This window comes from Rhamphochromis longiceps, linkage group LG13, assembly GCF_057381845.1.
Source record: "Rhamphochromis longiceps isolate RC_006_pf linkage group LG13, R_longiceps_female_GT1.1, whole genome shotgun sequence".
Classification (NCBI taxonomy): Eukaryota; Metazoa; Chordata; class Actinopteri; order Cichliformes; family Cichlidae; genus Rhamphochromis; species Rhamphochromis longiceps.
Window position 1 is genome coordinate 9,279,039 of NC_140569.1, and position 12,722 is coordinate 9,291,760.

The following is a 12,722-nucleotide window of genomic DNA, read 5'->3' on the forward strand; positions in this document are numbered from 1 at the left end:
AAATTTTTCTTTTACTGCAGTAAATGTCTTACACAATCCTTGCCCTCCACCCGTTTTCTCCTTGTCAGGTTGTTTTTCACATTAACCATTGAATATCAGACACTATTATTTAACTTCTACAGTCAGACTTTCTCCTTTTTTTTTTGTCTTAGAGATGCGAACTTCTCTTTTACAACTTCATCACCACGATAATATCAGTTGTACGGAGCTTGATCAAGCCTATATGTTACGAATGATTCTGACTTACTAACATAGGCATGGTGGTGACAACAAAATAGGCTGCCACACACTCTTCATAAATCCAAACTTGCATGCAAACTCATTTTTTGTGCAGGGTACGAATGTTTTCATGCAAATACTGTAGTAAATGAGGCCCAGTCTCCTGTTGCAGGGACCCAGTTTTTGTGCAAGCTTCACTTGTCTGCCTGACAATTGGGTGAGGTCTAGCATCCTTTATGACTTGTCACAGTATAAATGCCACAGGTGTTTCCAACATTAACAATGGCTGTTCTGCTGAGGGTTCCTGGAAAGCTGTAACATGCCACCCAGCCACATTTAACCCCGTCAGCCACACAAAGTGCCTTTCCTACCACGTCATCAGTGAAAACGACCTTCACTGAATTGTGACCACAAAATGACCACGCCAAGACCCAAATGGTTCAGTTCCATCTTTTTAATGTGTTAACCTGTCATCTCATAAATCTGTTACACTTCTGAAACAAAATATAGGCAATTATACAGTATGTAAAACAAACCCATTTTATTTTACACTATATACATTACATAACATATGCATTGCAATATGAAAACAGAAGACAAAGGTGATGAAATAGCCACAGAACAGAGGTGACGTATTGTGTTTTGTTTAAGATAGGGATGAGACCCGGATCAAACGGCTTTCGCAAATCTGCTCTGGGCACCAGGTAGGGAAATCTCTTCTGTTGGAGAAAACAATCCCCAACTCCAAGCACATTAAACGTCTCCGTGACTTATTCTACATGCGATTTGATCCAGGCCCAGTTGAGGTTATGAAACACACACTTTTAACATTTCAGCAAAAACCCACAAAGGAAGGCCATGTTGGCACCTGCTCTAAGGATTATAGATTACGCTTGTGTGCATGATGGCAGAAAGAAGAAAACAGAGCATCATTCAATCCCACATGAACTTTGTTGTTATGCTAAATAGACAGATTTCCCAAACTTAAATGTTTTTAACAGGAAAGAATAGGCAGAGGTGGTTAGGGGTGCAGGAATAGCTCCCCCCCCCCCCTTTTTTTCCAGCCATGTTGAAACATTATAGAAGTCGGGTGTGCAGCTAAGAGGATACATAGAAGTGTTAAGATATTTAAGAATTATTTGAGATGGCTATTTTGAGAAAACCTCACACTGAGAAAGCCATTTTCAGCTAAATGAATTTTTTTCCGTTTACACACATCAGCTGAAAGGACACAGACAGTTAAGAGCCAGTTTAGAGAACATGGTTGAACGCTAACCTCATGTGCTGCTGATGGCTGTCTTTAGTATTAGATTTTTTTTTTCTTTGATCTAGATACCACGAGGTAGATTTTCTAAATATGGCCAGAGGAAGTTTCAACAACATATTTTAGCATTACAAAAATGAAGAGTGAAATATTTTCGGAGTGCTTGATTCATTTCCCCTCTAAAATAGTACGATTCGCTAAGAGGCTGGTCATGCGGGGTTGATGATGACACTGGCATTTCAACCACTCAAGTGAGGAAAATCAATCAACTTGAATTCATAACTTAAAGGGTAAAAATATGATTATTGTGGCTTAATCTTTTTTGTTTGGCTTAAATAACTTAATAAAGGACTTGGCTGCAGCTATGAAATGACTCCCAGTCTATAATCACGGTTGTTGGCAGGAAGCACATGTATTCATTAATGGCTAAATCAATCACCTGGGACACTAATGCACTTTGCAGGCAATTTATAGTAAAATCGATACATGTTATTGTTTGCTGAAAGAAAAAGGGCAGAGCATTTCTATTCTCACGCCGAGTTCAACCGTTCTGCACTTGATCCTATTGCTTTACAGCGAACTGGAGTCTAGTAAGATGATTCCAGATGTGTCCACAAATACATCGGATGAAAACGTTATGAATAGTTTGTGTGGTTTTACTCTTTACAGGTGGTAACAGATTACCACCTGTGGTGAAACTTTCAACTGTCAGTCCCAAAGAATGGCAAGATTTCTCTTTAATCAGACTTGTGACAGATGAAATCATTTCCCGTGAAAATTTAAAAGACAATGCTGCAGCCGCTGCTGTGCCTCATCTCTGGGACAGAGATGCACTAAAAACCACAAGGTTGCTGAAGCAGGATTTGCGGCCTGTAATAAATTTTATTTTCAATTTTCAGTGTCACGTGTTGATCTGATAAAGAGTCGCTTATATTCATTTTGATCAATTTACTGCATTTTTTAATTATTTGCTTTAGCCTATAAATATAGGGGAAAAAAATTCGGAGAGAAGCTTTGAGAACGTGAACCATTCGACAGGCAAATGTCTCAGATTTCAGGATTACGCACGGTATCTCGGGTTCATCTACACTGGTGTCCTCAGTAGGAACCTCTAGTGTCACAGCTTGGAAAACTAAATGGTACACGTAGACTCTCCTACATAGACAGTGCGCATCTACATGCATGTAGTGTGAGCTCTCATACAGATATGGGTCTTTAAAAAAAAGTCACAGCTGACAATGAAAACTTCTGCAAATATTTCTCAGGAATACAGGAAAAAAAAGGTGTTACACAGAAATTTCTATTAATGAGTCTGACTGGATTATTGAGCAAGCCTTTGCACCATATTTAAACCAGCAGACCATTATTCATAACGCTACAGGCTACACCACTCAATACCACAATATGGAGAGTAATATATTTGGATGTGGATGCACTGTTAACACCACATACATGCTGTTATTGTTACTGCATTATTTCACTGAGGTCAGATAATGGTAACCCACCACTGTTTATTGCTCAGTGTAGTGAAATGTACTATAGCCTATCAGCCATGTTGTTTTAGTTTAGAGTTGCCTGTGTTACAGCGGTGGCTCACCGGTTGGAAATCACTTGGATGCTGGCGATTTCAGACTGTTGTTAGCCGAGACTGGTTACAAATAGGGTGCTGCACAAAAAACGTCTTGTGATTGCTTTTGGTTGCTAGTACACCGCTGCAGTTACCCATAGTTTGGATGGTAGATCCACAAATTAAGTTGTGCTTCATCGCAGCAAACACCATTTTTTAAAGGAGGCAACTATTGCTTTTATACCCAAATTTAAGCCTGCACACTGAATCAAACTAAACATTCAACAACTAATTTTTCTGCTCAGGAATGTGAGCAAATAACTGTAACTGTAACAGTTTTTATAAAACAGTAAAGCAGCTGTGGCATAAACCTTACATTGGGTGGTGGTCTAATAAATCTGTAAAAGCGTTGTACTTCTTTGTGACCAGTTTCACCTAGCAACCAGCTAATTAACTGGTCAGACAACACTAGGGCTAACTTTTCTCTAGTGATCAGCGGCGGTGGGTCTCTGTTCAGTCTCTGTGTGACTGTGGAACGCAGGCTGGCTGCAGATGATTCAGGTCTGCATTTTACTTTGTAAACACATTATTTCTGTCCAATGGGCTAAAAGCTAATTCGATTTCAGCCTAACCAGATATAATTAAATGACTGTATATCCAGCTCTTTTTGTATTTTCTTATCTGCTGATGCTTTTTTTTTTTTTTTAATAAAGTGACCAGAAACTTGTCACTTGTTAAAGACCAGATCTGTACATGACACTCTTATATGTGCATATTCTATGTCTACGCACACAGACGCGCACACACATACACACTATGCATACACACACAAGGTCATATATTATAATGACATCACATTTGTTTATGAAATACATTTTTCTCTGTGCAAATTTGTAACACCAGTGGTTCAATAAAAATAGCAAAAAAATATATATTGCTGAAGAATAAACAAAGATTTCTGATTAAAAAATAAAAGAAGAAACAAAATGAAACGAGCGGAAATGATCATTTTCGTCCACCCTGATGACGGTCACGTGATGAAAACAAGCAGGAAGTCATGACAGCGACGCGCTGAGAGTGAAAAACGGCCAATCGGTGTCCTGTGTTCGCTCAATTTGATCCTGAGGTCCAAGCCATGAGAAGAGTAATATCAGATTACTAAAGATGTTCGTCTGTGAGACTGCAGGGGTCACATGATCAAGGAACTAGGGAGTGAATTTGCTGTCGCAACGTGTCTATTTGTCTCGCATTTCGTCTCCACAGTTGTACAGACCAACTATACGCACACCTATCTACACAACCCTTTTAGTGTTCGTCTCTGTCAAAAATAATACTACACTTATATTTACAACAATTAAATAGAGGTCAATTAAGCACTTGTGTGGTGACGAGTATTGGAATTTGATGCTAGGGAAAGTGGCAAAGCTTTTTAGTTGGTTTTCTCTTTTTTATTTTTTAAAAAGACAACAAATAAAAAAGGAAATTCATCCTGGTTGTTAAAAGCATGTCATGCCAAAAATAAATAAAGGTGTCGTTTTTTAAAAAAAGGGACAAGTAAGGAAAAAAGGAAGGAGGAGCAATGAAGAAGAAGGGTAGGCTTTCTGTGCAAGATGGCCCTTCTGTGAAGCTTTAGCGCAAACAGCAGTAGCAGTAGCAGTAGTGTTAGTAGCATATGTAGAAGTAGTAGTAGTAGAAGTAGTGTTGGAGTCAAATTTCCGTGCTAGACATTGTTCCCAGGGTGATGTATCCAGGGTAGGGGCCAGCTGGCTATCCCGATCTAAAGCGGCCTCAGGCCAAGAGTTTTAAAACCCTGACACTGTCAGAAACGGGTCTACAACCCACTGCTCTAACGCCACACGCACACTTCACTGATACACATAACACTGCAGCTCTTTATAAAACGCTGCAACTGGGATTCCGCATGTGCACTGATGAACATCTCCCAGACACACTGCTAGTCGGGCCAGGGGAGAAGATGAAGGCTGGGTGGGATAAAAGTGGAGTTGGGATGAGTGTGTCGCTTGCTCCCTTTCCTGTACTAATGCTGGGATGTCTACAGAGCGTGTTTTATGTGCACGTATGTTAGTGTGCATGTCTCAGTAGCTGTTTTCATGGCCTGCCAGGATGTAGAGGTTGCTGTGGGCTGTAGGGTTGTCCGTAGGCCTGCTTTCCAGCACCACCACCCTGCAACACAAAACACACACGGAGATAAAACATACACACACAACATCTAGTTTAGTTTCAAGTCAAGGTAGCAAAACAATTCACCCTTTCCCAGACGAAAGAACAGCCCAGCTGGTTTTTTAGCGTGTTAAAACAAAACAAAACAAAAAATAAACGGGATATGGTCCAAGCTTGTAAAAACCCTGTTATTTGGAAAAAGGCAGTAGAGAAACATGACTTACTCTGAAGCTAAGAGTACTCTCCTAACCCGGAGGAAAACTGTGAGAAAGCTGTTAGTACTCTTTCAGAGCAACCCAAAGAATCACACATCACAACTTGAAGATACTCAGCCTCAGTAATGAGAAAACAGACACCAAGATGATCCAGCCTCTACACAAGTATGTCTGTTTTGGTGCTTTGTCGAGGGTCTACAACCCCAGCATTAAACTGAAAGAACTTATGGCATCTGACAGTTTAAGCAGGAAGGAATCAGACCAGATATAATTTTGGTGTCTCTTCTCTCATCATTTAATCAAAAAAAATTCCCATATTTTCTCTCTCTGAATTTTCCTGATCACCATCATCTGGCATCAAGCAGGATTTGAAAGTTCTGATAGAAAGCGGCAGAAGTTTTGGGCCGTCTGTGGCCAGCGACCCGTGAGTGTACCTGGGAAGTTTGAGGCCTTTTTCCTCAGCCTCTTGCTCTCTACAGTCATCATGTCTTTAGTGGTGAGACATTAAAGAGAGTGTTAACAGAGACCTAAATGTGTGTCCATGTGTGTGTGACAGGTATGAAACTGTAAGGAAATGCTGGCAGGTAAGTGTTTCTCACCTGTCTGATCCCAGTAGTCTGAAGATGCGTGTGCTGTCTGAGATCTCCTGAGTGATCTGATGAAAGAAAGCAGAAGAGGTGCTAAATGATGCCGTAAAACACTGATGATCTGACTCAGATGTCTCATCAGACTTTTGCCAAATACTCACTAATGATTTAATATAAAGGATTAAGATTTTAAAAAGTGATTTTAAAGACATTTTGCACATGAATAGTGCTAATAAAAACCCACAGAGACCGACAATGACCACTGATTATTCTTAGAGACTTGTGCAAAATAAAACAAGAGACAAAACACTGCAACAGTTTAAAGTGGCGACAGCCTCAGTGAACACAGTAGCAGAGTTTGGACCTGGAAGCACGGTTGATGCGTCATTGCTTAACAGACAGATAGTCAGAGTGAAGCGTTTTGACAGACTGCATGTGCATTTAATCCTGGTTTGCAACCATGTAAGAATGTGTAATTATGATACTATCCATAAGGCCACATAAATATTGGGTAGAAATGGAAACTGATACACCCTGTTATCCCTTGAATTACTGTGATGTGATTTTTTTGAGGCTATATTGAGCACCCACAGTAAGGCCCAAAATCCTAATAAAGTAAGATTAAATAAGACACCCTGATGCTGCGGACTAAACATTATTACAGCGCACAGAGGCCACCTGAAGGGCGTGTTTTACTCTTAAATGTGCTCAGTATGAATCTCACCTCATTAGTCTTGAAACTCCGTCCCTGCATGCCATGTCTCCAAAACGCCAATACACTGTCTTGGAGGCAAACTGGATAAAAAAAGGAAAGAAAAAAACCCCAAGGAAAAACAATATGGATTAAGGTTTGTTTATAGATCAACAGTAACCCACTAGAAGATATCCGTGCCATGTAGTCTTTCTGTTTTTGTTTACCGATGTTTTCAATCTGGAAGTTGAAGGTGAGCTCGGCTGACAACTTTCTGCTGGATTTCAACCGACCCTGGAGATTCACTATCTTTATACACCCTGTAGTAGGAAAAACAAAAAAAGACAGAGGAAACAGTTTGGTAAAACTAATAAAATAAGTGTTAATACCTTCTAAATCTGAACCTGAAAAGATCATAAATGGGTAAGATGAGTTAAAATCTATTAGCGACTCACTGTCGAGGCAGACTAGGATCGTGTCTCTCTCTAGCTGAGTGACATGGATCACACATGTCTGTGGGGTTTCTGCAGAGGAGGAGAAAAAGGCAGAGGATTACTTTGGCTCTCGTGCTGTTCCCACCAAAGAAAACTGTTATTGGTTTAACTTGACAGAGCCGGGCGGTGTTCTCACCTGCTTCTGTGAACCAGGAGGAGGTAGAGTTGGGATTGACTGTGCCAAATCGGACCACCTGGCTGAGTTCAGTTCCTTTACTGACTGCGACACAGATGAGAGGGTAGGTCTGTTCGGGGACCACCAACATTTCAAAGACCTCCAACGGACAGGGTAGTGGGAAGTCAATAGTCTGTTACATAGAAAAGGAAAAAAAGTTTAGAAAGCTATGTGTTGTATTTCGATATAATCATAAAATCATTTGACTGGAATCAGCTGAGCCATTTGCTGACTGACTGGCACCAATATCAGCTGATCTGCCAGGACTGCAGAACTCGTGGCCAAGCAAAATTAACACTGTGCTTGGTCTTTTCAAACTTTTAATCTTGAAAACAAAAACTGCTAGCATTGTGGAAAAATTTCTTGCGTGTGCAAATACTTATTTTCTTTCTTGTAACTGTGTAATAAAACGTGCTTAGGAAAGGAGCTTAAATTAAATGAACATTATCTTGATTTTTGGGGAGATTCAAAACTGACCTTGATGAGCATGAACTTCTGCATTGACTCCACCCACTCCAACAGCATGACACTTGACTGGAAGGCTCCACACAGGTACTTATGACCTGTGTATGGGTTACGAACTGCACAAAAACAACAACGACCATGAATCCATTTGAATTTTTCCTCTTTGCACAAAAATTATAATTCAGTGCTATTTTTTGTTCTGCACAAACACCACACAGGACAGTACAAGATAACACGAGGTAGTTTCATGCAACGAGTCCGAATTTGATACAGTTAAATAAAGTTAGTCACAGAACATAATTAAAAAACAAAAACAGGTGTTCGACAAAAGAAAATATAAAATCAGCATTTACAGAAACTCACCTACGCAGCACTTTTGGCACCCTTTAGTCTCTGGAATCTTATTGGACACAGCAAACTTCCTATAATAAAGAAATATGATCCAAATATAGAGCTGAACTGGCACAAACTTCTGGTTTTATTGAAAACATATTTAAATTAGTTAAAATAAGCAGGAGTGACATTTAATTTATGTAGGGGGGAAAAAACTACAAGGAAACAGAGGCTATAAATATTTCACAGCTTAGATTTTTTAGTTGTAGAGTTACCTGGGAATTATCTTATCAGGCAGCTTGTGCGTGGGAATGGCTACTGGTAACTTCTGTAACTGTCTGGCCTGTTCAAACATACCGCTTAGACTATGGGAGTACAGCTGAGAGGCTTTTCCTGCAATGAAACAGGATATAGAAGAAACAGTTAAAAGGAAATAATAGTAGTGACCTACGATACAAGCTACAAAAGCATATTTGAAGAAATAAAACACATTGTATCAAAAATCATGCGCCGATGATCCAATTTAAGAACAATTTCAGAGACAAATGGGTGAAAGTAATAAGGGCAGTCAAGTGCCACACACTTCTATCATAATGATGTTCGACAACTCACCAGATATGGAAAGAAGACAGTTGTTCATGACATATAACCAGGTACACCGCCGAGGGAAGAGCTGCAGGTGGACACAAAGTAATCTGAGCATCTCAGAGTGCCAGAACATTTAAAACAGTCTGATTCAAAGACTGGACTATCTCACATGTATAACATTACAACTAATATACCCTGTTTTCAGAAAGTATATAGCATTATGTTAAATTACCGATTTCTAGTCTCACCTGTTCCATTGTTGTCTCATGTAGCTCATTGAGGTTTAATGTGTAGATTCCCTCTTCTGCTCCGAATATCAAATACTGGTCTGAAACGCACAAAAGAGCATTTGATCCGTGCTTAGTGAAAAGTGAAAACAACACCTGTAAAATAAACTTTGATAGTGTTTTCCTGTTGGTTACCTCTGGTGTCAGGGTTGATCCACGAAGTGGCACAGTGGATCTTGAGGGGACAGCCGTTGAACACCTTGGAGAAACACGCACCCATCTGGAAACGGGAGAAAAAGAAAGAAGTTCAAGATTATTTTTTTTTAATTTAAAGGATTCGGAGACCTTGTGATCTAAATGCCTTTAGTGAGACACTCCACACTAAAAAGTAATATTTTAACTTGCTTATGGATTCGTTTTCCATTTTTTTCCAAATGAGTAAATTCATTTCATTTAATATTTTGCACATAAAAAAACTTTTGTATAGGAACAAAAAGATCCGCAATGCCAAGAAGTCTTTACAACACTAATCCAATTAACTCAACTACATTATTTTCTCTTAAAAACAAACAAACAAAGCAAAAAAGACCCATACTTACATGGACTTTGGGTGTTGGGGGGAGACCATTACTGATTGGCTTCTAAGGAAGTGATAAACACAAACACACATTAAAAACATCAATAATAAAATGACTGGATGATATATATGAGCATAACAACCTGTATATATAAAATGTATTCTCCCAGCAGATAGTCTATAGTGCACTTAAAACATGCTTTAAATAAAAGAATTGTAGCTGAATTAGCTCACTAAGCTATTAGTCATAGTTTGAAGTACACCCATCTGGTGCTTCAGTTTGACAAGTATGTAGATGAAGCTATCTAGGTGCATAACTTCTCATACAGCACTCCTCTAAACTTTCTCAAGGGTTGAACATTATGGAATTTATTTTCCCCCTGATTTATAATCCATTATTGACTTGGGAGATGCCCAAATTCCACTTCTTCTTTAAAAAACAGTGATGATCAGCAAGAGCTGCAACAGCAACAAAGGTCAGGATCCTTCACTGGCTTTGCACTGACAAGAACACTACCCAATACATTTCACCTGACTTGGCCTTTCTTCTCCACACAGTGTTATGCCGATTATTAATAATTTTAACAATGGCAGCACTCTGCATCCTCCCTCAAGACCTCTGTGGGTCCTTGAGCCACTCCTGCATGCTTACCGGAACATCCTTCTTGTCCTTCCGTATGGGGACACTAGGTGGCATGGTGGACTGCCTCTCTGCTGGGCTGGCCCTCTCGCCATTGTGGGGAGAGTTCAGCCCATTACCTACAACAACAACAACAGACACAACAGACACAACTTACTGTGTTTGAGTGACACAGGAAACAGAGAGAGCGGGTAAGAGACAGAGAGACTGTGTGTGCGCATGTGAAGCTTTGAAAACAAAGAAAGCCAAAATAAACATGACGCATCTACAAAAACACTTGATTTAATGAGAACAATTTAATTTATAAGACTAAAGACAGCAAGGAGTGTTAATATTAAAGAGTAAACAAAAACAAGCTATTGGGAGCAGAGAGGGGGGGGAGGAGGGAAGGAGCAGGCCAGCAGGAAGAAAACAGAGGATCAAATATGGTCATGATCGAGGGGGAGTGTGAATGCACCACAAACTGCAGTCAATTATTGATCAGTTTCTCTCCTTTACTACCCCAGCGAGTAACCAGCGAATGACAGGTAGTTAACGGCAAAACCATTTGAGCTACGCACGAATGTTGCTTCCTGTCGTGATTAGAGCCATAACCATATCGTCAAAGACAGTTCAACTTTCACCTGAGCGTGCCTACAGCACGACCATTCCAGCATGACTGTGCAATTCTACACTATGCTTTCAATCTACTGAACTGTTATTATTTCCAAAACACCATGGTTAATATATCTACCATATACTGCTTATTAAATGTAACACTTTACTGTAAAAGCTTCCAAAGCGCAATCAAAAAACTAGAGAAATAAACTTAAAAATATGCAGGATCTACATTCTCTGTGCAAAATCAAAAAGGCAAAAATAATATCCAAAGAAGCATATCCCTGTCCTGAGATTAGGTCATAGGTGGCAGCAAATTTTAATTGCTCAACTTATCCACTTCCAAGTCAAAGTAACACTATATAACACAATAATAAAAAAAAAATCAGAGCATGACTGAGATACCCGAAATGCTCAACAACAATGCAAACATTTAAAAGGCACACTAGAATGGGGATTTAGTCACTTGCCTAAAGTATAAAACGGGATTACAAACTTTTATAAAATTTGGCATTTCTGTTACTGTTTAATAAGTTCAGTTATAATTTGGCATCTGTAAACTCGTATAAAGAAACATGAAACAGCAAATTTAACTAAAAAACACTTCATTGTCAGAATGTCTACAACGACATATTAGGGCCACTAAAGGCCAAAAAAGGGGGGGGAAAGAATAATTGGAGGACAATGAAGGGCTTAATATTCTGAGAGTTAAGAAACTACTTTGAGATTAAAATTGGAAACTTAAAATGTAAAAAAATAAATAAGTTATATTTGAGCTTTTGGGATCCATGCCTCACGTGAAAATCTAACAACACAACAGCTCATTTTCATGAAAACCTTTAACCTCCACTGACCCTAATAGGCCGCTTTTAGAAAGTGAGAGCTGACAATGCACAGAATAATTTTTTGTTAAAAGAATCAAAACTGGACCAGTCAGCCAGGACTATGTTTTCTCCTCTTCCTTTGTCCTAAGAAGCGAGGGGGAGTGGTTTAGCAGCATTTGATTGTTTGGATCACTGGATTGGATGAACCAATCAGTCTTCACAAAAATGACTTTAGAGACAAACAATCATGTTGAGCGTGAGCTGATGAACGGAAGAAACAAAGCAAATAAAAACTTTTAAAAAAGCATTACTGTTAATGGAATCATGGAACAAATAAATCAGACTACAAGGAAAGACTAATGGAAGACCACACAACCAATCGCAGGGGACGACAGGGTCTGCGGACACTACCCAGCTACCAAATCAGCTGCTCTTACTCTCTTTCTTTTCCTCCTGTTTTTCCTGCTCCTCTTTCACCTCCTTGAGAACCTCCCATGCCTCCTCCAGCTCCTCCTCTGTGTGAGGCGTGTGGAGCCACTCCCAGAAATGCCTAAAGCTCCCATCATCCTCTGTGGCAGAGTTTTCGACGTCTTTGAGCTTCGGGCTCTCGTTACCTAGGCTACTGCGGCGGTGGGGCGGCAGCTTCGGAGGCGGGGGACGCGGGGGGACATAGGAGGCGGGCTTGGCGGGGCTCGGCGTCTCTGGTACTGGGCAGCGCTTGATGGTCCCTCCCCCTCCACCGTCATCTTCACTGTGTGAGTGGCTGTCGTCGTGTTTTTGATCCGTCTGATTATGGGGTGAGGAGATGGATTTGGGCTTAAGAAGAAGAAGAAGAAGAAGAAAAAGATTGTATAAGAAATCAGTTACTTATTACATATTCTGAGCACTAAAATTGCTACTAGTTCAAAAATTCTGCTAACTACAGACACGGTTTTTCCTACCTTAGGAGGAAGTGGGGGTGGGACCCTTGGCCTCATGATGGTGCTTGATTTACTGAAGAATAAGAGGGAAAAATCTGTGACAAGATACTCAAGACAGCTGCCGTTTTTTACAACCAGGAAATATATGGGAAACAATA

The 12,722-nt window shown here is 39.9% G+C and overlaps 1 protein-coding gene across 8 annotated transcripts in view; it reads right to left on the bottom strand.

Moving 5' to 3' along the window:
* Window positions 1-658: 658 nt before the first annotated feature.
* Window positions 659-12,722, bottom strand: part of LOC146655350 (mitogen-activated protein kinase kinase kinase kinase 3-like) — a 47,049-nt gene continuing 34,985 nt past the window's right edge. For 4 of the 8 annotated variants that reach the window (XM_085427450.1, XM_085427448.1, XM_085427449.1 and 1 more), the window contains 17 exons: window positions 12,586-12,637; window positions 12,082-12,460; window positions 10,236-10,342; window positions 9,606-9,647; window positions 9,202-9,286; window positions 9,028-9,107; window positions 8,804-8,864; window positions 8,467-8,584; window positions 8,222-8,280; window positions 7,871-7,974; window positions 7,355-7,526; window positions 7,180-7,248; window positions 6,952-7,044; window positions 6,758-6,828; window positions 6,046-6,101; window positions 5,881-5,934; window positions 659-5,234 (listed from right to left, as the gene is read on the bottom strand). In XM_085427450.1, coding sequence (XP_085283576.1) covers window positions 5,147-5,234; window positions 5,881-5,934; window positions 6,046-6,101; window positions 6,758-6,828; window positions 6,952-7,044; window positions 7,180-7,248; window positions 7,355-7,526; window positions 7,871-7,974; window positions 8,222-8,280; window positions 8,467-8,584; window positions 8,804-8,864; window positions 9,028-9,107; window positions 9,202-9,286; window positions 9,606-9,647; window positions 10,236-10,342; window positions 12,082-12,460; window positions 12,586-12,637 — 1,690 coding nt within the window. In that variant the 3' untranslated portion in view covers window positions 659-5,146. The remainder of the gene's footprint in view (window positions 5,235-5,880; window positions 5,935-6,045; window positions 6,102-6,757; window positions 6,829-6,951; window positions 7,045-7,179; window positions 7,249-7,354; window positions 7,527-7,870; window positions 7,975-8,221; window positions 8,281-8,466; window positions 8,585-8,803; window positions 8,865-9,027; window positions 9,108-9,201; window positions 9,287-9,605; window positions 9,648-10,235; window positions 10,343-12,081; window positions 12,461-12,585; window positions 12,638-12,722) is intronic. The other 4 variants (XM_085427453.1, XM_085427452.1, XM_085427451.1 and 1 more) reach the window with 3 other exon arrangements.